We start from the raw sequence: 25607 nt of genomic DNA, 5'->3' as shown, positions 1-25607 counted from the left end.
ACTCCATGTTATCTAGATTACACTTTTTTAACAAATATAAAAAACAAGCTCGTGGCTTATTAATTCTAGGAAATATGATAAAATTAGACACTGCTTTCAGAGAATCCAAATTGGAGGAGTAACATTTTAGAAGACTTTATGAAAGTGAGACAAAACATTGAAACACTAACATCGGATAGATGACCGTAGAGACCAAACTTACAGATGTATTGTTCCCCCGAAAAAATAATTCTTAAAAAAATGTTGGTTGAAATGAATCGAAAAAAAGTGTGTTTATCTGTAATTTAATATAAAAAATAGTCAAATTGGCTGAAAGCTAACGGGATTTTTGGTTAAATTTAACCATTCATTCATTTTAAAAGTGAAACATTATTTCATGAATAATACCACCAAACTTGCGAGTTAGGATGACTATAACGATCAGGCATTTAATAAAAAGGCAAATTGCCTTAAAATGTAAATGTGACATAATTTGTTTCGGTTTTTTTCTATAAAGTGATTAACTTGATTAAAAAAAAAAAAAAATAACCTATCAAAGTCTGATTTAATAATCTTCATTTTTCATGTTTTTGGGAGACAATACATCTCTTATCATTTGTAAAACAAAGGTTAGTCTTTCAGACTAAATTGGAGGCGCTATACGTTTTTTCGTATTTCTATAATAATATTAATAGGAATTTTATTTTTTATTCGTTGCTAGATTCATTCCGAAAATGCGTTTGTTGTATTACGTTTAAGAGAATTTTTAGAATTACGTCTTCGGAAATTCACGTTTTAACTTTGTTTTCCATATAAATAAGGGGCAGTATCTTCGTGTATGTGCTATATTTCTTAATTTGTATATATTAAATCGTAAATGATGAAGTCATAAGATTAGGTGTTTGCGTTTCTAATAACCGGCAGTAATTTGTGAAAACAATCTGCAATGGAACAGTTGACAGAAGAATTAGTAGAGCTGCAAGAGTAGAACCGTATAGAAAATTCTTCTTCAATTTCTGGTCTACCCTGTTAGTAGAAAGGCTAGGTGGTAGAGGGGGTAATTACAATTTGTATTTAATATATTTAATGTTCCTTGATATGATACAATGGGAAACAAAGCAAAACGTGTTTTATTTTTAATTTAATTATGCCTACGATACATTTTTAAAGAAACTTATACAACAAGATATTTTGATATTGGTTACTTGGTAGAGGAGGGGCCCTCAATTTTTCTTTGAAGGATTCCACAGTTTTTGCAGAAATGAAATGTTCTGGTAATTTGTTCCAATCGAAAATAAAATAAATCTATTGCCAAACATTGTTTCGCGATTTCTGTTTTTGCCTGCCTTTTGTAAATTGTTTTAATGAGTGCCCTCTCAAGCTTTTGTGGGCTAATTCCAGGCACCCCACCCCCTTTCCTTTTTTTAATATTGGTATCAAGTAGGCCTACTGAAAAGTTTTAAAGTTCATTGACTGACCTTCTATGAGGAATCATAATAAACTTTTCAGAGAGGTTTTCATCATTGTTAGAACTCTTACGTCATATCTTATACGCGAATGTGATTGGACACTTGTTTTCCGATTAACCAAGATTAACCCACTGATCATAGTGAGTGATACGCGCTACTGGTACCGTACCACCAGCGAAGCATTTGTTTACTTCTGTTCGAGACAGGTAGTAGCTCCGGGTTTAGTGGGCCTAGGACTAATCAAATCCCTGAAATGACCACCGAAATGGACTGCGAAGAACTGGACCCAAGAATTCAGGTATGTGTTTTAACATATAGTCGTAGGCTAAAACTTAAGTATGTTTTTAGCCCTGTTAGCCATCACCAGGGCAGCTGTGTATAATGTCAATGAGACTGTTTTGCATATTTTAGTGGACTTTGGTTTTGTGATGGGCATTGTTGGTGCTTTACTTTAAGCGTGGTTCCCACTAGCGACGCAACACAAGGACGTAACGCAACGCAAGTGAATTGACCAATCACAAGCGATGGCTTATTCGCTTGTGATTGCTAACTGTCTATAACTTCGCTTGTCATTGGTTAAAACGCTTGCGTTGCGTTTACGTCCTTGCGTTACGTTCTAGTGGGAACCAAGCTTTAGAGGCCAGCTAGAGTTTTATTCAGACAACGTTTTATAATCTGTTATAATAGCCAACTAATTCTCTGTACCGTAATAAGTATTTAAAAAAAACAAATAAATATAGTAAATGTCCATCCAAAAACATCTCATCTCCTTTGTGTCTATAATATATGTAGTAGGCCTATGCCTAATTGTTCAGTTTATTTGTTATTACTGTAGAATAGTGTTTTACTGTAAGTTAATTTTATTTACATATTTTGATATTCGTTTATTATACAATATATCAACTGCTTTGTTACATAAAACATTTGTATATAATTCCCATAAATTCTTGATCGTAAATGAGTTTTTATTTAAATTCCAGGAGGAGTTAGAGGTTCTTAATACATCTTCAGAAGACATTAATGTATATGAAAAGAAATTGGAGGTAAGTGTTAATACTGTAATTCAAAGCCAAGGTTATTTCATTTCTATGTCAGCTTCTAATATGTGATACTCAATCAATCAAGTTACTTTAAATACTAAAAATTGCTTATAAATACTTCTAAATTCATTAATTGGTAATTTTGGCATAAATAAGGAGGTTATTCTAGAGTTTTGATGATCGGTAGAGGAAGGTCCTTTTAACTTGTAAATTTGTCAATGTTGGAGTATTCCCTTAAATTCTTGATCGAAAATACAGTACTCTTATGTCAATATACTGTAGTTAACAAAATCACACTGAAGTTTAAAAAGTATAATTGCATCTACTCTGAGTGTGTTTAAACAGCATTTTAATGTTCAGTGCATTTTACACTATAATTCACTCTTTATGTTTAATGTTCAGTGTATTTTACACTAAAATTCACTCTTTATGTTTAATTGTTCAGTGTATTTTTTACACTAAAATTAACTCTTAATGTTTAATGTTCATTGCATTGACACTAAAATTTACTCTTTATGTTTAATGTTTTGTTAAAGAAGTGAATCTTGTAATTTTAACTTCCCCTTCCTCTTTCTTTTCTTTTCTTTCACAAAAGTAAGCCTTTATAGAGGCCACGCAAACATTTCTTTTTGTGTCGTTTGATATTTTTGTTTTATTTGCCAAAATCATTAAACGTTTTTATGAAACCACCAATTTAATTGAAAAGTAATTAGTGTCGAAAATTTAAATCAATGAAAATATTTGAATGTATTTTAGATTATTAATAGAAACCATATCCTAATGGTTTAAATTTCTTTAGAATTCATAAAATAGGAAATCTGAAAAACACATAATTGTGGATGACGTATTAGTTATGATGAGTTTTCCATTTCATTACAACATACCATGAAACCATTAAACAGAACAAATTTACATTTTGTGTCGGATCATAATTTATAGGTCCATGGTTGGATTGTTTACAAACTTTCAACGTTTGATACTGTCTTTGAACATGTTATACTGTCTTTGAACATCCTGTCTTTAAACATATATACTGTCTTTGAAAGTATGATACTGTCTTTGAAAGTATGATACTGTCTTTGAACATATATACTGTCTTTGAACATATATACTGTCTTTGAAAGTATGATACTGTCTTTGAAAGTATGATACTGTCTTTGAAAGTATGATACTGTCTTTGAAAGTATGATACTGTCTTTGAAAGTATGACACTGTCTTTGAATGTATTATACTGTCTTTAAACGTAAAACTGTCTTTGAACGTATGATACTGTCTTTTAACGTATGATACTGTCTTTGAATGTATTATACTGTCTTTAAACGTAAAACTGTCTTTGAACGTATGATACTGTCTTTGAACATATTATACTGTCTTTGAAAGTATGATACTGTCTTAGAACGTATGATACTGTCTTTGAATGTATTATACTGTCTTTTAACGTAAAACTGTCTTTGAACTTATGATACTGTCTTTGAATGTAAAACTGTCTTTGAACGTATGATACTGTCTTTGAACGTATGATACTGTCTTTGAATGTATTATACTGTCTTTAAACGTAAAACTGTCTTTGAACGTATGATACTGTCTTTGAACGTATGATACTGTCTTTGAACGTATGATACTGTCTTTGAACGTATGATACTGTCTTTGAACGTATTATACTGTCTTTGAATGTATTATACTGTCTTTAAACGTAGAACTGTCTTGGAACGTATGATACTGTCTTTGAATGTATTATACTGTCTTTCAACGTAAAACTGTGTTTGAACGTATGATACTGTCTTTGAACGTATGATACTGTCTATGAACGTATTTGAATGTATTATACTGTCTTTAAACGTAAAACTCTCTTTGAACGTATGATACTGTCTTTGAACGTAAAACTGTCTTTGAACATATGATACTGGTTACATGTTATTGTATTTAATTTAACTAATATTCATGAGGTAAATGGAGGAAATATTTTAAGAGTAAAAAGATGGAATGTCCTATATATCAAATGCAATACAAAACATTTGTTGTTTTATAATTAATCCATTGTTTCCATATTGATTCAAATTTTAGGCCATTAAAAAGGGCAGTGCTCCGATTTTCGGTTATAGACCACCCAACAGTCGCAGCACAAGACTCTATATGTTTATATTCCATTTTTTTCTTCGCAGTATAATAAAAGATCCTATCTTTTATTAATATTGTTATAATAATTGTAACTCCTCTTCCACTGGGAATGTACTTTCCATGTAAATCCCAGTGCTTCCTGAATTGAATAGCCATAGTCTCATCTCCGCTGTAATGTTTTGATAGTACACTTTATTATTACCAACCTTGGTTTTAAACTTCCGTGTTGGTGTCCATTAGTGGCCAACTGACATTTCCTCCCTTCCACTGGTAACACTATAATTTATTTCCCTAAATTATTAGCTTAAAGGGTAACTCAGGGTATAACATTTATATTGTTTATTATAAAAAGTAAACCTTTGCCACAACATTGATCATATCCCCACTTATTTTTGGTAGTGATAAAGCAGAATGAGCATAAATAAGCCCCTTCCTAAAATGGTGCTAGCTCAGGAATTTTCATACATAATGTTATAAAGATAGGAATTTTCAATGATTTTATTTAAGACAAGTTAGGATCTTAGCCTTTAGTATTTTTCTTAACGGATCATAGATCAACATTAAAAAATACAAATGTACTAATTAACATATACTTGCAAAACTAATTGCAATTCTTATCTTTTCTGTTTGTTTAATTTGTACCAGGGTACAATATTAATAATATTGTTATCGCAAATATTGTCTAGAACTGATAAAAAGTAAATAGGTATTGTCAAGTTTATCGCAACATGTTGTAATTTGTATTTTTGTCTCTGCTATCTTTGTTATCCAGTGTTGACCTCTAATTTTCATAAAATGATATTTATATTTTATTGATAAAAATTTTGAAAAAAATGATCTTTTCCAGGATCAAAGAAATTTTTTCCGAACAACATTGGCGGATTGTAAAACAAGTTTACAATTAACTGCAAAGTATTGTGGGAAAACTGTAAATAGAGCATTACTCTATTATCAAGCGAGAGGAGAAACATGTACGGTAGGTATATAAAATTGTATTTGAAGGTTTGGATTGGTTCAGCCATTTGTAACCCTGACTCCCAATCAATTTTGTGGGTTTGTAATCTGCCAGGTTGAGGTTTCCGTTACAGAACGGTCAACCTGCCCCAAAACTGTACCCTTGGGGTGTTCAAATTCTAAAAAATTGATTTTACTTAAAAAGACCTTTAATTACAATTAATAAGCAACTTTGGTTTTGGAATTTTACATGTATACCTTCTGTTTAATTTCCTCATTTTATTAAAATGTTATCAGGCCTTTACTTTATTTAATTCAATAATAGATTTTTCTTTCCATATTTCAGGCCCAAAGAGCAGTGCAGGAATCGGTTAGCAAATATCAAAAAGCAGTTGGCGTTTGTCAACTGGCAAAGGAGACTATAGCACTTGCAGAGGAAGCATCAGTGACAGGGAACAAGACCAGAGAATTTGATAGTGCTCTGCAAGAAATGCTAAATCACGCTACTGGAAAGGTAAGTAATGTCCAGTATAGGATTCTATATAGTGATATTACATATTATCAGTTACAGTTTACATTAAAGCAGATTTCCGGTTCTTGGTAAAAACATGTAGGCCTACAAACCAGGATTTTGCGTTACATTGACAGTTCGCATAAAGTATGTAGTGGCGTACCATAACTAAGTGCTAGCTGTTTATAGGCCATGCACTTACACATGGCAAGTCATGTTTTTTTTAAATGTTAAAGACGGTTTTTCACAGTCAAGCCCGGTCAACTGAATTATACTTTTCACACCTAGTTTTAATATTTAACTATATTCTCAGAATTCATCAGGAAACAATAGGAAGTGAAGTTACCACATTATCAATATGTGTATATTTCACACTTTAATACTTGACCTCGTTACTTAAACCTCATGCATCCTTAATAAAATAATAGACTGGATAGTTAACCATAAAGCTCTGTCTACACTATCAAACTATAGTTTGACAAAAATATTTTGATATGCCCGAATATGGTAGTGATGCCCAAATATTATAGTGATATGACATCATCATGTCTGTATATTGGCACATCACATTTTTTGTCACATCAAGTCTATTTTATTACAGTTACAGTAAAACAAACTTTAAAATTCCATTTTTTCTTGCCTTTCTGACAGTACATGCCCATGCACTAAAATGTGTGTCTACAGTAGGCCTTAGGTTTGTGTTTGTATAAAATAAATACTCCAGCATTGAAGTAGCTGACATTAATATAGTTACAACCACACAGATCTTTTGTCATATGTTCTCATTTTATTTAAACACAGTTCGCAATAGAATGAAACCATCACACACAATATAATAAAAGAACTGTATAATGTACACAAGATGTACAAGTAGTATAACTTCAATCAATAATCGACATGCAGAATAAACAAGATAACTTATCAAATCTATAGAGCTTTGTACTGTAAAGTGTTACAGTAAACAAGGTCATAGTTCAATTGCCCCTAAACACCAGGTACTGCCATAATATATCACCATCATCTTTGTAATCAATCAATATTTTGGTACTCAATATTCACCCCCCTGCAAAACTTTTTGTTGAAGGGGATGTGGTCGAATCCCTCTCTCTTGCCTATGAGACCTATTGACTTCTGTCCTCCCATATAATGTCATTTTTCAATTGTTTTTTTTTTATTATGTATTTATATAATATTGTTTTGTCTGGTTATGCGGATTTGCCCTTGATGGCATCAGTAGCGTATACAATTTAATTGAATTGAACAATGGTTATATTATTTTAAAATCATATTTCTTAATGCTAAAATAATATGTTTGATTCACAGTTAAATGCTGCTGAGAAAGAACGTAAAGAAAGTGAAAAAACACACCTTGAGAAAGCAGCAACTTACAACATAGCACAGAGAAGAAGTGAACAACTGAAGAAAAAGTATAGCAAATCAATTGCCAAGTCAAGGTAATTTAATCAAATGTTTTTAAAAGTATTGCAAAATCACACTTTAATGGCTGAGAATCCATAATAAGATCCATCCATGACATTATTATTAAAGCGATATCTGAGGCTCAGAATCCTTTATATGGATAGAAATGACACTTTAAACATATTCTATACAGAGATCCATCCATTATGTAATAACATCTGTTATGCAAAGGTTTAGAAACCATTATTATGGATATAACTAACACTTTAAATACATTCATTTTCAGAATTTATTACGAGCAGAAGTATCAATTTGAAACGCAACTTCTAAAAATTAAACAAGAGGTGATCGATATACAGAAGCTACTGGTGGACAGGAAGCAAGCGTACAGGAACGCCTTGGTCAGATTAGAACAAATTTCAGAAGAAATCCATGAAAAGAGGCAGTTTAGCCTTCCATTGGGACCTCGCGAAGCAGGTGTTGGGGAAGACAGTCTAGAAGGCTCATTTGGAAGCGAGGCAGACAGCTTAGAAATTAAATTCAATGATGGTAAGTTACAAAAAGAAAAACTAAAAATTTCACAAATTAAAGTAAAATTATATTCAATACAGCCAGAAAATAGATTTTTTATATGATTAAGCAATGGTCTACAAACAAGAAACCAGTCCTTAAAACCTAGGGACTACTGATTTATAAGAAAGAAAATTTAAATAAAAATCAGTCTATAGGCAAATTAATCTGTGGCAAATTAAACAAAGTTTATCAAGATCCATGTAGTTTAAGTTGGTTGTGATGCAATAATTGGATCAATTGTTAATAGTAATGGTTGTATCTCAGATTCAGTAAGTGTACGATCTGCGATCCGCATATCTTCATAATTCTGAACAAATTTGTTCTTCCACTATACTGTAGACTGCATTGATTTCATCGCTTATCTATTGAGCAATTGTAAAATCTCCCTTGATATCTAGGCCTACAGTAAAATGCTGTTATAATTTTTTATAAAATTCAATATGATTATAAACAAGTTTCAAGAAGCCCTTTAGTTTATTATATAGGTTAAGGTTGTGAGTGTTCATGGTAAACTCATCAACTTCTTGAGCTGTGTGGGTTTCAGGTTATTTTAAATTAATCTGGTATTTATATGTCATCAAAAGACCAAAACAAATCTGTATGATAGCTTAACCTTTTCAGAGACTAACAATGAGTAGTATACCAAAAGGTCTTTCTTCTGTTAAAACTTGCCGTTTTATTCGTGAAGATTTTAATACTTTTTGGCGGTTAAGATACTCGGCTACCAATGCTTCAATGGTTCAATTCCACCATATGCTTTCTGAAAGTTAAGCTTGTACCACCAAAAAGAATAATAAATGAAATTATTTTTCTTTTTTGGATGAAATCAGTTACGGTTGTCAGTGGAAATTTGCCTCTTATAAGCAATGGTCAACCATAATCATAAACGTGGCTAATTCACATGGCGTAGAGAATATGAAAAATAATGTATACATAAGTGGGGGGCTAAAGTATATGTTTTTCCTATTACTGGACCTCCCTAAGCTAATTGTCCTTTAAATTAATTTATACTTAATAAATGCAAATTTACTAATACATTTTGTTAGATAATTTGATTAACCAATATTTGTAAATTTTCCTAGAATCTTTTCAACATTTTTAAGATTTCCCATATTTTAAACAAAACAATGATAATATTTACTGATAAAAAAATACAATTTTCAAAATGAAATACAAATATTAGAATCAATTTTCAGGATACTGAGATAAAATAGTTTGCTGGGGGTTTAGCAGTTTAAAAAACAAATGATACCACAAATTGTTCTGGTAATACTGTAATAAAGGTAGGGAAAACAATAAAGCAATTTAAAGAAACTGACTAGGCCTACTAAACCACAAACAATACATTGTTCTGCAAGTTTAAAACATGCAATAAAACAGAGCCTTAATTCCTCCATGATCAATCTGATGCCAAATTGCTTTTAAATTTAGTATTGGTTTAAAACAACAATATAGAAATGTGTCTCAGTACATCACTAGTAAAACACAAACAATACATTATTCTGCAAATTTAAAAAATGCAGTAAAACAGAGTCTTAATCTGTTGCCAAAATGCTTTTAAATTGTATTGGTTTAAAACAATAGAGCCTACATTTGTCTAGTACATCACTAAAGGGAATTCAAGTTCATTAATAAATCCTACCGCATAACAATTAAGTGTTAAGTACAATAATTGTTCCACTATTAGTTGAGGTTTAGTTGTTTTTTTCTTTCCTATTGGTAGGGAGCTTTGAAGTGATTATCTATGCTTATTCAAGTGATTGTCTTTTAATTATAGATGATTGTTTGACTTTTTGTTGATAGTGTTGTCATGGTTTTCCGTGACTACAATATAAAATAATTTCGTCTACCCATTTCTATACAATGAAGTCCATTGCCATTACAATATATCTCAATTAAAAATGCTTTATGTTACATGTAGCCTAGTTGTTTTAGAATGTTTATTGAATAATATTTATTTAATGCGTAATACTTTTTTCTTTTTAGACAATGATTCTATAAGTGATTCTGCTTCATGTGATTCGGACTACTTTTCTTCCGCACCAACATCTCCTTGCAGCGATTCCGGATCCCTATCTATATTGAGAAGTCTGCCGGAATTGGACGTACTAGAAGAATTTGAAAAACGCAAGCCTTTAAAACGATCGTCTACTGATAATAGCCTTGATGTCTATGTAAGAAACTCTTTACAGAAATTGGCTATTAGTGAAAATTGTGAATCGAATGAAGGTGAGAAAACTAGTGGCAATACAGAAATGAATGTTAAAAGATTGGAGGCTGATGGGACGGAAGATATATCGGAAAGGTCAACCGCAGAGGGCGCTGATTGTAAGAAGTTGTTTCAGGAAGATATATGAAAGTCAGTTTCATAATATCAGCAAATTTTAAAACAAAGAATGTGTGCTATTGAAAATAAGTGAGACATTAAATGATTAGGCCTACTGGATGTTATGACAGATGATAGGCCTATTGTATCTGTATTATACAAGAAAGGTCAAATAAAAGCGGTCTAAGTCGTAGGGAGGTTTCTTACAAAAGTGATAACGAATGAATTCGTCACAAATACGTTTTCCTATTGTAAGCCAGTGAAAATCTGTTTTGTGTGGCTTTAACTTTGGGAAGGTAAACATAAGTAGTTTAATAAGACTGTGACAGTTATGGAATGTAGATGTAATAAACATTCCACTTGTCATGGTTAAATTACCTTCTACCTGGCTATCGTCCCAAAATGAAAGCTTGTGATGGGAAATCAATATATAACTTTCTTGTATGCTTGTACCTGCAAATATATGTAAAAGGAGGCAACAAAACATATTATACTGTACATACACACCCAATATGTTTGTATACCATGTATACGTTAAAGAATAAACAATAATCAGTGAAGTATTCGATGGATGGATGGATGAAAAAATGAGACTGATAGAGAATGAATGAATAGTGGATGGATAATGCAACAAATAAAGAAAAAATAAATGCATAAATGACTAAAATGAATTTTTTTTTAAATTATTATTTTTTTCCAAATTCCTATCCCAATCAGTCCAATACATTCATTCATTTTTCTTATTATTTTGTCATGCATGTTTTCTACAATCTGTATACAATCTGTCACTTCTGAAATGTAATATTTGTTTTAATGTAAAAATGAAGTCAATAAAATTGTGCATATTTTGTACATACAACTTTTTTTCTTTCAATATTTTTCATGTAAAATTTATGCAATAAATAAATAAAATTAAAATTACAGATTTTGTAAATATAATTTTATCAAGCCTGTCAATATTTGCATGTGAACTTCAATGAATTAATAAACTCAATATAAACTACTGTATATTTTTGTTTTGTTTTATGCGGCTGGTTTAACAAGTTCTACAAGTACTAGACTCATTATTGGTTTTTTTCACGTAGAACAATGGGAAAAGTACCCCAATTTAGCACTCCTAAGGGCCCTCCAACACTGGGTAACTGCATTGGGAGGCCCCTGTGTTTAGCCAGTAAGCGCTCAATAGTTGTTTTATAGCACTTTTGCATAGTTATGATACGCTATATGTGCCAAAATGTTATACAGAATCGTCAACAACATAGACAAAACAAGTACAGAAAAACAAATTAAATTACACACTAAGTTTTAGCAAACAGCGAAAATGTTTAGCACAATTTGGCACTCCTAAGAGGTCCTCCAACACTGGGTAGCTGCATTGGGGGCCCCTGTGTGCCAAAATGTTAAGCCGATTTGCCGTCTACAACCTGGACTATACGAGTACAGAAAAACAAAATAAAAATTCCACTGCTGTTTATTGATTTTAACTTAGTTTTAACATGCAAACAGCAAAGGTGACATTTTTTGGCGGAAATAAAATAAAAAAAAAAAAAAACAAACACATTATTGGATCATCTTCTTGTCCTACAATAAAACATTTTATTCATTTTATTGTAACTACAACACTCAATTTGTCACTTTAAGTGGTACAGTATACACTAGTTACTACAATGTACTACTAACTACATAATGCATGCATACTGAATAGAACATTTTTATCTTAAGATGTTAATGATCCTGTTTCATGTTAATATCTCCCAACACATCAGTCTAAATCAAAACAATTGTGAAATACTCTTTAAACATAAAATTGGCAAAGTTTTTTTTCTGTTTTCATTTCCTTGTATATTTTGGCGCAGTCAACTCTCCCAAACCAGACACCCTCGTCCAACTTTATTATTATTATTATAATTTCAACTGGGAAGAACATTCTGATGTTTGGAGTTTGTAAGTGTAGTCAAAATTGCACTTAAGCAAGAAATTTCACTTAAATACAAAGTATTTCACTTAAGTTACATAAATACAGGGTTGTTTCTTTTGAATATTTGACATTTTTTTTAATTAGATGTTAATCAATGAGATATTTCCCAATACAAAAATGTTTCAAAGTCAATAAATATTTAGTGGTATTATTCCTTTTAGTCTTAGCGAGAATGATCAATAATGCAACAGTATTTGGAAGGGGATTGCATGTTATACCAAGATAATTTGTTTAGTAAATCAGAAGGTCACTTTAAGCTTCCATACTTCTGTTTTAAATAATATTTGTACAGTATATGCACAATTCAGTATACCGGTTCATTTCAACCTGTAGACGATGCAATAACAGTTGTACGACATAAAGGGATCCTTAGGGGAGAAGAATGTTGTTGGATGTGTCTTTTCACACCTGTGCGCAATTCAGTCCAGTTATACCCCACCCACATTAATGTACATTTACATTCCATTGTGGTTTAAAATTAATTTTTGAATATTATGTGAAACAATGTGATGTTAATATAATTAAAATATTATGTATCAACATATTAAACCTTACCTAGAGTTCCCCCAAGTCTTGTAATAGTTAAAAAAAAAAGTATTACATGTGTGCCATAAATGTTTATCTTTTTACCATAAGTTGAAATGAAGCTAGACTAAACCTTTATCAAACTAACTAAATTACATTTCAACTTTTACATATAATAGGGCCTATTCTAAAGACACTGATTCTTGTTTACCTATTACAATAACAGGTTTTTTTTCTAAAAACTTTAGCATTATTTATTATTAAAATCCAGTTTTAAAACATAATCACAGTAGTATACTTAATTTCTTAGATGACATGATTTGGTTGATGAAGAAACACCAATGAATACAAAACAAAAAAACAATATCTTTTTAAAATTTAGTCATTATAAATCAAAAAAGTTTTGTGCATTTTATATGCATGAATTAATTAACCGAATTAATCTAATTATATTTCTTTAGAACAATTTAATTGATTCAACACAATTAAATCAACATTGTTTTAATAATTTTTGCTACTTATGTAGTAAAAAAAAAATTTCAAATTTCTGCTTTTAATAAGTGTCTATTCATAATGACAAATTTCTATAAAACACTTAAAATTTGGATAATAAAACTACTTTAGTATGTTCAACACATTTTTCTTTGAAAACTGAATTATCTTAAAATTTCCTTTTCTTCTTTGCAAGTGCCCATAAAAACATTTATATTTAAAATATCTGTAATTAAAAACACATATGCACACGTTTTGCTAACGACAACGTTTATAAATGAACGTTCTACCAGTATTCATCTGGCACTTGCCCATAATACCCTTTGCTTCTTCTTGGGCATTTCAACTTTCAAATTATTATCATTGTTTTTTATTTGGAAAGGTCTACCGCTACTAAAGGTACCACGGACCAAAATTCATCATCTATTTCCAAAAGTTTTTTTTTTTCTCAATGATAACGTTTTCCATGATCATTTAATTTTTTCTTTTTAATATTTATATTGTATTTTAACTTTTCTTTAATGGGAACATTAGGGAAAATGTTTTGTAATTTTAAAATATTCAATGAACTTTGACCTTTGCTACCCACCTTTATGTTCTTATTTTCCAATGAACAGTGTAATCTTATAAATACAATAATCCCTATTCACCATTTAAAGAGCTCCATAGTACACAATATATTGCCATATTTAATGTTTGCCATAAAAATAGTTAAGAAATATTGCTTATTTTGTTAGCTCACTAATAATTATTGGATTCACCAACTTCAAGGTGGTATATCCATCATAAAAATAAAACATCCATTCATAGATGTCAATGATTTGCTGAAATTTGAATAAGCTATATTTTAATATCCAATAAACACAGAAAACAAATTTGACAGTAATGACTTGAGCATCCATCCTTAAAATGTAACATTCATTCTCAGATGGAACGTCGATTAGCTGAAATTAGAATTCATAATAAAATATTTAAATTTGATATTGTGTATTATGTAGCTGTCTAAATGACACCTATGATTTAGCCACAGCTTTTTTTAGACAATAGAGTAAAGGACAAGAAAATTCAATCATTATAGTAAAAATATACAAATTCAATAAAGAAAGCACTCAACAACAAACAAATTGCGGAGATTATTAAAGAGGGGTTGCGCTAATTAATATTTCGGCCGAATAATTAAGATTTTAAATCCTTCTTTCAAATCAATGGTCTCCCCCCAAAATTTTTGTTTAAAGTTCCATCTTTTTTGATGATCTGAAGTTACTAAAACTTTCTTATCTCCACATTTACATAAATACATTCAATATTGAATAGCTGAAATAATTTAATAATAATGGTTAATTTTATCTTGCTCTTTACTCTAGCTTGTCCCTAAGGCATGGTTTGTAGCTGTGATATTTTCTACATATTGTCAACCACCTGTTAGGCAGTAGGCAAATCTGTTGACATCAGCCAACATCAGTTTGGGAGGGTAACCTTTTGTAACGATTTCTCACTGATTTGCGCTTGGCATTCCCTTCGTCGACAGCACTTTCAGGAAGTTTAGAGCATTGAGGGCAGCCTCCGCCTTCGACTGGTCGAGTGTATCCGCTGTGCCCATGCAGACGGCCAGAGGTGCGTTACTTCCTGGGGACATGGTTAGTTGTACAAGACACTGTCTACGACCACTGATACTAGTCTCCTCAATAGGAATATAACGTATTTCAAAGTTCTGCTCTTCAGCTAAGTCTTGAAGCATTGAACAGTAGTTGGAGTCTGTAAAAAGTTAAACTTGTAATTATTGTCAAACTCCATCTGTTGAGGCATTTAAAGATTTAGTGTCCCCAAAACAAAAATAAAGATGAACAAAATCAAACTTGGGCCAAAAGTAGACCAGTTTGTCATGTCATGAATAAACGGTACATTTGCCAGAATTCTGTTGTCTTCCAATGGGCTTCTAGTTGAATTTTTTTTTTGATACATTTTTAATCTAATTTTTGGTCAAAGTGAACAATTATTATATGGCATTAAAATGGCATATTCAACAACAAAAAAACAGGGGGCCAATATATTTTTAATTTTAGAAGTTTATTTGTACAAAACATTTCTTTTACCATGGTGTGACGTTAAATCCTGGCTTCGTAGAACATCTATCTTTTCTCCAGATGAGGTTTGCAGTAGGTTCAACTGATTAACTTTAAGTTGTGTTGATGAAGACGGGCTTCCTTTCTTCTGCTGTAGGGCAAGGCAAACATAATTTCAGATAGATTAAAATAATTTTAATGCTATTTTCAAGGATTATGACGCAAATATATAATTGGGTGGTTCGCTAGGATCACTTTATTTTTGTGGTATAACAAGTTTTTGCAAGTAGGTACTGTTTATGTTATTATTTTTTGCGTATAGAATCTTCGCAATTTAATACCAATATCAACATTTTAGGGTGTTGATATTTTTGCGGACGCCATTTTATATAAAAGAGCCATTCTAACCTAGGCCTAATGTAGATTAAATTACGATTTTTTTTGTATTACAAAGTAAAAAAATAATTTGAAATTATTCAAAAAGTTTGCTGTCCTGTTCCTCATCGCAAAAATTAAAACACCGCCAAAATAATGGCATATCCAGTATTAGAAAATGTGTGCACTTTAAACAATCTATAGTTCCTCTTTCAAGACAACCAAGCTTCCACACAAAGAGTATATCTGGTCTTCTGAAAATTATTTATTCATTTCAAAGATTTATTACCAGGAATATTGGATTCTATTCTTACCTTCATGTCCACTAGTTTTCTGATGTCTTGAGCAGCCTTGAGGGGTGAACCAGGGTCTGTGTCTGGCGGCAAAGACTTGATTCGTAACAGCATTTGGGATGCTGCCAAGCGTTTGGCAAGTCGTTTACTTTTGGCTATACCTATGTTTAAAGCAGACAAAACGTTATTTAAACGTATCCTTAAAAGACATATTGTCCCCCTGACAAATTTGGTTTTTTTTTTCCACTTTTTTTGTTAAATATGACATTTTAATTTTTAACTGAAAACAATTAATTTAAAGCAAAAAAAGTAAAATTGGCTGCCAGAAAAAAAAAAGCCCATATATAGACATGATGATGTCATATTTGGGCATATCACAAGCATATTTGGGCACATCACACTTTTTTTTTCAAACTAGTTTGATAGTGTAGACATAGCTTTATAGCTGTGTAATGGACTTGGTACTGTAAAAGACATAGTCAGTAGACTGTATGTAAAGCTTGATTTACTGAATTGACCAATCACAAGCAATAGTTTGAATAATTCATCGCTTGTGATTGGTCAATTCCAAGCTTTACTTACCCTTCTCCTCAAAGCTACCAATTTGAATCCTCATTGTAAACTCCTTGGCATGTGGTGGCCCTTTCTCTTCACATTCTTCATAGTCTGGTTTCCTCCAACCCAGGTATGTCACCAACTCTTGAAGCTCCCCGACAGGATTTGATGCATCTTGATTCCTAGTGGAAATAGAAAGGAAATCTGATTTGAAAAATTTAAAATGTTGTTTTTTTATACTCCATCCATATATATATACACAATAGTGGTCTAGTGGGATGCAGGAGTGCTATTATTTTGAGCATCAACATGTAGTGTTCGTAAGCACTAACTGTATAATACAGTCAATAGCCACCATATGTGATCTAGTATCATGGTTAGAAGGACCAGTACCAGTACCAATGATTGATATATTGTATTTTTGTTTGTAAATAGTTTTTGTTGGTGTTTTTTTAGTTTAGTTATTATTCATGTTTTCCATTATGTTCTGTTTCGACTGCATATTAGTGCGAGTGCCAACAATTCAAAGGTGAATGGTCAATGAATATATAAATTGTTGTTGGAAAGATGGATGGATAGAATGTGGGCAATGCTATCTTTCTCTCTCTCTCTCCCAACCAAGCTAGGCCTAGACCCAGTTAAGTCTATACTTTCAGATTTACATTTACAGTGATTTAGGAAATAAAAATATAATACAGTATGTATGAAAAATACAATATAATAAAACATATGACAGATGAACTGTTTTGATACACAACCTAATTTTACACCAGCTGAAGAAACTATATAAACCTGTTTATTTCTCATGATTAAAATTATTTTAGTGCAGTTATTACTGCAGTAACTACACATTACATTTTACTGCAGCAATAAACCGTGTCATTCTCCAAACTAGTTGCCTTTGAACAGGTTAAAGTGTAGACACAATTTAATTTCTGCAGTAACTGCAGTAGAAAAAGTTTTATTTTCCCTTACACAGATCCATCTGTGGACGTCTCGGTACTGTCACTCTTTACTGAAACAGGAATCGCTACGTCCAACTGTCTGAGGACCACCTCTGCAGCGGCTTGTTTTGAGGATTTCTTACTATGGCCCTCACCTGTACCGGTAACATCACCTACAGTACACCGAATGGTGAATGTCGGTTGGTGCGAGGCACCCTCTTGACCAATCGTCTCGTAAACTGGCGTTATTGCCTTCTTGGCACATAACTCCTGTAGAACACTAACAGCAGTCTTGCAATTCATCCTATAAAATAATATACAGTATGTTATTTTCTATTTATGGGTGTTTAAATGAAGCTAGGAGTAGGTACAGTATATTATTAAGGTAGGTCCCTAGATTTATAGTTATCATTTAATTTAGGCATATATGACTGTACCAACAAATTCAACCGCACAAATTTTGAATGGAATAAATGACTAGGATTACTAAGTTAGGATTAGCCGCATGCATAGTTTAAACGCCCAAATACAGATTAAGTTTTTGTTAAACTGCGAGGCATGATAGGCCTACATCCTTTTTCAGATAATTTAATTGGATCAGGCAGTCCCAGTTTTAGGCGTTTCATTGTATCCTTTTTCTTTAACAAATACATAATTATGATAGCCTATATGTTTGTAATTATTTTTAAACCGACAATAAATTTAATCTAATTAGAACAAATATATGCACGGTGACGATCGAATCATCTAAAAGTTATAATAGAATAGTCAAATAAATCAGAGTCTAGTCTAGAGACGGTCTCGGGCACTTTTTGCAGTACCTTGCTCGGCTCGGGCCGGGTTTTAGTAGGACCGCCAAGACTATTTAGCCTATAATATAGGGCCTAGGCTATTGGATGACTGGTTGGGCCGCCGACAAGTTGACCTGCCGTTGATTTCTATGAAGCTAGGCCTAGGCCTATAGTCCAGGCCTACTAGTCTAGGGGGCTACTAGATAATAACGTTGGCCTAGGTATAGCCTATGGGCTAGCTAGGCCTAGCCTAGCCGCCTAGGCCTAGCCTATTTATCTATATAAATTTACGTAAGGGCAAAATTCGGTAAATCGCGCCTTACTTTTAGAATTTGTAACACAAGTAGGTAAATTTATGAGCCCTTGGTTTAGCACATACGGTAGGTAAATATATGGGCCCTTTGAGAATAAACTTGCTATACTTTGACAATACTGTAAATACCTATTAACTATTGTTGGTCCTCATTTGAATCGAACATTTCTTACTGTGAATGTTCGTACTGTTAGATTTGATATAAAAATATATACAAATAAACTTTATTACTGAGATTGTGGATAGGGTCTACTGTTAGATATATAAACACATTTACGTAAGGGCAAAATTCGGTAAATCGCGCCTTACTTCTAGAATTTTTTCTCGATGGTATGTAAAGTTGGTTCGTACTTTCGGTACTGATTTTAACCACCTGATGTAACCCTGTTTACTAATTAAATTAAGTTAGATAATTAGTTATTGACGATTTAAACGAATTTAGGTTCAACGATTTGCCCCAAATAGGGGTGTTTTCCGATCGTGGTATACACTGTCGAATGGATGTCCATCTTGAAAAATACCCGCCACAAAAATGCGAGGAGGCTTCGCATTTTCCTATCTCCTCCTACGATAATTGTTTTTAATAGCTGAAAACCGGTTGAACAGCTAGAGTACACCATCATAATGTTGAAGACAGGCCGATTTTCTTAAAAAAATACTATTTTGATAGATTTAATATACGATTATACAAATGTATTGATTTGTGATGAATGGAACATCCCAATCTCTCAGTCTGCCAGAGTTTGGTTTAACACAAGTCGGTAAATTTATGAGCCCTTGGTTTAACACATACGGTAGGTAAATATATGGGCCCTTTGAGAATAAACTTGCAATACTTTGACAATACTGTAAATACCTATTTATTAACTATTTTTGGTCCTCATTTGAATCGAACATTTCTTACTGTGAATGTTCGTCCTGTTAGATAATAATAAACTGTATTACTGACATTGTGGATAGGCTCTACTGTTAGATATATAAACACATTATTATATACAAATAAACTTTATACTGACAGTTCCTTCTCAACGTTTGTATTAATTAATAATTACCAAAAATATAAACGTCGTAATGGTGTATCGTGACATGTAGGCCTACTTTAATATTTCAATCGATTATGACAGTGACAGTTTTAACAAAGTATTAAATCGCAAATGTTTTACTGTATTTAGAGGTATATTATGTATGTATAGGCTTATAAAACATGAACAAAATATTTCGTTACTGAGTGGATAAAGAATATATTTAAAAATTGTTCCTCTTTGTACCTAGGCCTAGGCTATCCGCTTTCCCATCCCTCAACCCTAATGTTACATACAAAACACAAATTGGGTTTCTTTAAATGAGTCAAAATCAAAAATTTGGACTCATTTTGTGATAAGTTTCTCCTTCGGAAGTAATTCCCAGGGTGCTAATTTTAGTTGACTACATAAATCATCGTGTCTATGTTATGCGCGATTTGAACGATTTGCGCAATTTGAAATTGCGCAAAAAAAATCCTTGCGCAATTTGAATTGAAACATGTGTTTCAAATTGCGCAAGCAACGTATTAAATTGCGCAAGTAATCTGCAAATTGCGCAAGGTTTTTCGACAGATTGTGAAATCATGCACACCCATATTTTTATAGTAATTTCTAAGAATGATTCAAAATTAAAGATAAATATCGCATTTCGTCATACCGTCGAAGAACCGACGAAGGAAAATGAAGCGGTGGTGTTCCACCAGGCGGGCGCGGCGCGGGCGGCCGGCTATAGCCTACTACTCTAGCCTAGCTAGGGTCTGGACTACTGATACTGACTAGGTTACATGGCCTAGCTTAAACTAATATTAAAAACTTAAAAAGTGAGTATTAAACATTATCTTCATTGAAATGGTCTTATTTATATAATAAAATACTACATTTTAAACTCCTCTGCCTAGGCCTAGCCTAGCCATGTATGGGAAAATTTACAGTTCGTTTTCAAATTGCGCAAAGGTGTCATATTGCGCAAGAACTATCTTGCGCAATTTACAAATTGTGCAGCGCAATTTAAAATTGCGCAAAGATTTTCTTGCGCAATTTCAAATTGCGCAATCAACTTGCGCAATTTTAAATTGCGCAAGAATTCTTTGCGCAATTTCAAATTGCGCAAGGATTTTTTTGCGCAATTTCAAATTGCGCAAATCGTTCAAATCGCGCATAACATCTATATATTCGTTTCTGTAAACGACAATGTATTATAGTCCTGCGGTACGTACATTTGAAATCGCCAGTTTTGTTACGCTGAAATTACTGTATATTCGAGAACCATCTGTGGGCACGACCTAGATGGTACGCCAGCGAAGCGAGCGTACCATCTAGGCCTAGGCCTAGGCCTAGTTAGTATTAATTATACCTACACTCTACAGCTAGGCCTAGGCTAGGCCTAGGCCTAGTTCTACACACGCGACGTAATTTAATATTTCGTATAATTGTCTACCAATAAATATATATATCACTAGCTAGGCCCAGCCTTAACTTACATGATTCGTTTTTTTCCTTGGACGAAGTTTTACATTCCACCGGCCGCCTCAGCAGCAGCAAGAGTCTGGCTCGGCTCGAGAAGAACAGCAGCAAAAACAGCGCACAGGGGGCAGCACAGAAAAAACCTAGGCCAGCACAGAAAAAACCTAGGCCTAGAGCTGCTGCCGCCAGCGCGAGGTATATTCAGAGCGTCATTTCGACGATCGAGCATTCTCTACTTCTACGGAGCGCCATTTATGCCTTTATTTACTTCCGAAATAGAAATAGTACTACGGTAACTGTTGTCAAGTGGACACAATTTGGAGCCAGGGGAGCATAGTGATATAAAATAGAAATAAGTCACTGAATTTTAATATCTTTTCGTATTTTAATACACTGTGCTCAAGTGGACCCAATTTGGTACCAGGGAAGCACATTGATATAAAATAGAAATAAGTCACTGAATGTTAATATCTTTTCGTATTTTATTACACTGTGCTCAAGTGGACCCAATTTGGCGTCAGTGGAGCACAGTGATATAAAATAGAAATAAGTCACTGAATTGTAATATCTTTTCGTATGTTAATACACTGTGCTCAAGTGGACCCAACTTGGAGCCAGTAGAGCACAGTGATATAAAATACAAATAAGTCACTGAATTTTAATATCTTTTCGTATTAAGCATATTTGAATACCTACCGGTATGGTACCATACATGTTCGACAATACAGTGTCACATATCTCTATTTAAAAAAAAAACAATAATAAAAAAAATATATATCCGTCGAGGTTCGAACCCCAGCCGATGGCACGCAAAACTGAGCATTACCCGTTACGCCACCAAGTACATGACTGAAAAGCTGATAATAGTCTATTTATACGTGTATTACGTAATTGATCATTACGTCATAAATATCCTATTAACCTTGCTAAAACCAAAATGATCAGTTAGCTCAGTCGTCTGAGCGTCGTGTTAACAACACGTACGTGGTGGGTTCGATTCCCACGCTGGTCGGTGGAATAGAGTTAAGGCTATGCGAGCCACTGTGTTTGGGGTTCACAGATCATACGTCCCCCTTTCCACCACACATCATGAGGCGACAACATCAATGCATCTGGTGATGTGGTGGAAACGACCCCAAAAGGCTGTGGCAGGGCCTTAGTGCTGAGGCAGGGAGAGCACATTTACCAACTTTTTTTTTTGGCTCTCGCAAACTGCTTTGGTGGTTTAAATTTATGTTTAGCGCCCTCAATTTATTTTAATGTAAAAAAATGGAAATAATTCTCTTCCTTAGAAGAGAATTAATTTTATCTCATCGTAGTTTGGTATGCCGTGCGTTTGTTATGCAAATGAGTGTCCACATGTGCTGTGGGAAAGATGGTATTGTTAGTCATTCGCGATCAACACACAACACTGTTCAATTTTTATTTTGTAATTCTACCGTTACACATTATAGTGTTTCATGCAAGATATTGTATTGTAGGCCTACTAATATGTTGTGAATAAAAGTTTATGGTAGAATAAATAGATATGTTTTAAGCAGATCTTTGAAATTGAAGCATAATTATGAAGTCGAGTTTTTTAAAACCCAACCTAAAATTCGCATCTGGATAGTTGAAATTTAACATTATAATTATCAAAGGTGATATGATAATTCTAATTGTTTTCTAAATTATAGAAATATTAAAATTAGTAAGTAGGCTTTTGTGTGCTAGCTCTGTTTGTATTGCATGTCTCACACTTGGGAAACAATCACCATTGTATGGCTGGTCTTGAAAACTTTTATATTTCGTTTCATAATTTCCGAGGACTAAGCTTTCATTCTTAGCTCTGCCCCAACCATGGTGAGCTTAACTGGAGACTTAATATTTTAATTTCATATTTCAATAAATATTTTTTTCAAAATTGTCTTTGCTGCTCAGCCCCAATCATGGTGGGGTAGTGAAGACTCTTATACATCATGTTTCAAAATACTATAGGTCATTTCTGGGGACCTTGTAGCTATTTTAAACAGTTTGGTAAGCCCTGCGTTGTTATGCAAATGAGTTTTTGAATTTTTACTCTTTTTTTTTTGGCTTTCGCTACATGTATTTGATCTCGTAAATTTTATGTTTAGCGGCCTCAATTTTAATGTAAAAAAGGAATTAATTATCTTCGTTACGCGTTACGTGTTGAGAAGAGAATGTATCTCTCATCATAGTTTGGTATGCCGTTCGTTGTTATACAAATGAGTTTGTGCAGGTGTAGTAAGAAAGATGGTATTGTTAGTCATTCGCGGTCAACGCGCCCCACCGTTAAATTTTGATTTTGTTAATCAATGTTGCAACATTGGTAGCGAAATGTCCGATTCTTCATATTATATAGTAGTTGGAGTGTATGGCCGCGCCGTCCCAGAATAAACATGTTTTAAACAGATAGTCTCCGATGGTTTTTGCAAGAGGTTAATGGAGAGTGAAATAAGATCAAATATAGAATTGAACATTTGCAAAGATGCCGATTTCCAGACCAATTTCGAAGCTTAGAATAATTCTGCCGCCGGGCTAGGCCATAGGCATATACGAAGTCGAGTTTTTAAAGTATAAAACCCCACCTAAAATGTTGAAGTCGCATCTGGATATTGAAATTTTAACATTATCATAATTATCATAGCTGACTATGTATAGTAATAAGTATAAGTAAGTGCATTTCTGGGCTCTATTTTCATTGCTCTGCCTCTCAACTATGGATGGGCTAGTACTGGAGATAGACTTTAATTTTATATTTCAATGAATAGGTGCACTTTCCGGGGACAAGCTCATATATTGTCCTGGTGAGTCTTATATAGTTTGTTTCATTCAAATCATGTAACGCCATTTTTTCGGGCGGGAACCTACTGTATACAGCTCTTTTTTTTTCAAAATTGTCTTTGCTCAGCCCCAAGCATGGTGGGGTACTGAAGATTCTTATGCATGTTGTTTGAAAACATAATAGATGTCATGTTCGGGTATTTTAAACAGTTTGGTATGTGCGTGCGTTGTTATGCAAATGAGTCTGTGCAGGTGTATTATGGTAAAGATGGTATGTTAGTCATTCGCGGTCAACACGCCACACACGCCAAATACAATATTTTCCGGGCGGGAAGCTAGCAGTTCCCCTCGTTTAGTTTGCAAAAGTAATCTCGAAAACTCCATGTGGAAAAGAAGCCCACCCAAGAGTACTAAAAATGAAGGAGCACATGGGCTTCTTTTCGAGGTTTTATGCAGTCTGGAAAATGGAAAATAATGCCTTGCAACTTTGTTTCTGATTTAAAAAAAGTTCCACTTGACATTTACAATCCTCAAAATATCTCTCTTTCAAAATAAAAGAAAAACAATATTCATTATTTTCCATTAAAAAAAAAATCCACTGGGTCCACTTGAGCACAGTGTATTAACATACGAAAAGATTGAAACTTGAGTGACTTTATTTCTATTTTATATCATTGCTCCCCTGGTACCAAATTGTGTCCACTTGAGCACAGTGTTTTATACGAAAAGAAAAATATTAAAATTTAGTGACTTTATTTCTATTTTATATCACTGTGCTCCACTGGGGCCAAATTGGGTCCACTTGAGCACATTGTATTAACATACGAAAAGATATTAAAATTTAGTGACTTTATTTCTATTTTATTTTTTTATTAAACCTTATTTTGTGAGGGTGACCCTAAACAGCATATGCAGACAGTCAAAAACATATATGAAAAAACGGATGAACTATGTTAAAAAAATATAAAAATATATAATATATATGTACTTAAATACAAAAATATAGCCTACAATACTATACAAAACGTTGAGTTTTTTCTTTGGGATTAAATATTTTTTTAGAGCAGACTTTAAAATTATTTATTGTTACCGCATTTCTTAGTTTGGTGGGTAGCAAATCCAGGTATGTTGGTGCTCTATAGATGAAGCTGTTCTTAAAAGTTTCAGTTTTAGGGAAAGGGGCGACATGATTTCCTCTCACTGACACTTCGGGTACATCGATGATTTGGAATTCTGGCAAGACGCAGGGCAAGGTATCAATCAATCAATCAAAGTAACATTTATTTCTCTTGTCTTTCAAAGAAAATAAAAATTAACAGTAAAAATTATTAAAATAAGAGGGGCAACATTCCTAAAAAGCAAAGCTTGTATAAGGCAGCCCATAGAAACTGAAAAAAAAAAACAGGACAACACGGGAACCGGAAACAGGACAAAAACAGAAATGAAGACTTTTAGATTCAGGGTACCGAAAAGACTAAAAATCAAAACTACAATGAGTGAAAGGAGCAAGACCATTTGCAGACCTGTAGGCAAGGCAGCCCAGTTGTAGATGCATGCTATCTTGGACTGCATGAAGATTTAAGGTGTTAGTTAGTTACTAAATGTTAGTTCGTGGTGTG

The 25607-nt window shown here is 33.0% G+C and overlaps 2 protein-coding genes across 2 annotated transcripts; one reads left to right on the top strand and one right to left on the bottom strand.

The window, feature by feature from the left end:
- The first annotated feature begins 1566 nt into the window (after positions 1 to 1566).
- On the top strand, positions 1567 to 11244 carry LOC140046458 (SH3 domain-binding protein 5-like). The gene is made up of 7 exons (XM_072091111.1): positions 1567 to 1746; positions 2429 to 2491; positions 5454 to 5582; positions 5907 to 6074; positions 7395 to 7525; positions 7777 to 8039; positions 10050 to 11244. The coding sequence occupies exons 1-7, from the start codon at positions 1702 to 1704 to the stop codon at positions 10418 to 10420; spliced, it is 1170 nt and encodes a 389-aa protein (XP_071947212.1). The 5' UTR covers positions 1567 to 1701; the 3' UTR covers positions 10421 to 11244.
- A 674-nt stretch (positions 11245 to 11918) lies between these two features.
- LOC140056250 (RISC-loading complex subunit tarbp2-like) lies at positions 11919 to 21380 on the bottom strand. Its single transcript, XM_072101558.1, has 6 exons — positions 21222 to 21380; positions 17646 to 17918; positions 16698 to 16852; positions 16137 to 16276; positions 15478 to 15598; positions 11919 to 15139 (listed from the first exon to the last, which is right to left on the bottom strand). Coding segments are annotated over exons 1-6 (954 nt in total). The 5' UTR covers positions 21224 to 21380; the 3' UTR covers positions 11919 to 14876.
- Positions 21381 to 25607: the final 4227 nt, after the last annotated feature.

This window comes from Antedon mediterranea, chromosome 1, assembly GCF_964355755.1.
Source record: "Antedon mediterranea chromosome 1, ecAntMedi1.1, whole genome shotgun sequence".
Classification (NCBI taxonomy): domain Eukaryota; kingdom Metazoa; phylum Echinodermata; class Crinoidea; order Comatulida; family Antedonidae; genus Antedon; species Antedon mediterranea.
The sequence above is the reverse complement of the archived record's forward strand: the minus strand, read 5'-3'. Positions and strand labels throughout refer to the sequence as shown.

What these genes read in the sequence shown, in the direction of transcription:
- LOC140046458 (XM_072091111.1), top strand. Translation starts at nt 1,702, where the DNA reads ATGACCACCGAAATGGACTGCGAAGAACTGGACCCAAGAATTCAG. An exon ending in AACTGGACCCAAGAATTCAG is followed by an intron (nt 1,747 to 2,428) that starts GTATGTGTTTTA and finishes TTTAAATTCCAG; the next exon opens with GAGGAGTTAGAGGTTCTTAA. An exon ending in CGAGAGGAGAAACATGTACG is followed by an intron (nt 5,583 to 5,906) that starts GTAGGTATATAA and finishes TCCATATTTCAG; the next exon opens with GCCCAAAGAGCAGTGCAGGA.
- LOC140056250 (XM_072101558.1), bottom strand. An exon ending in ACGTCCACAGATGGATCTGT is followed by an intron (nt 16,853 to 17,645) that starts GTAAGGGAAAAT and finishes TATTTCCACTAG; the next exon opens with GAATCAAGATGCATCAAATC. An exon ending in GGATTTAACGTCACACCATG is followed by an intron (nt 15,140 to 15,477) that starts GTAAAAGAAATG and finishes AACTTTTTACAG; the next exon opens with ACTCCAACTACTGTTCAATG.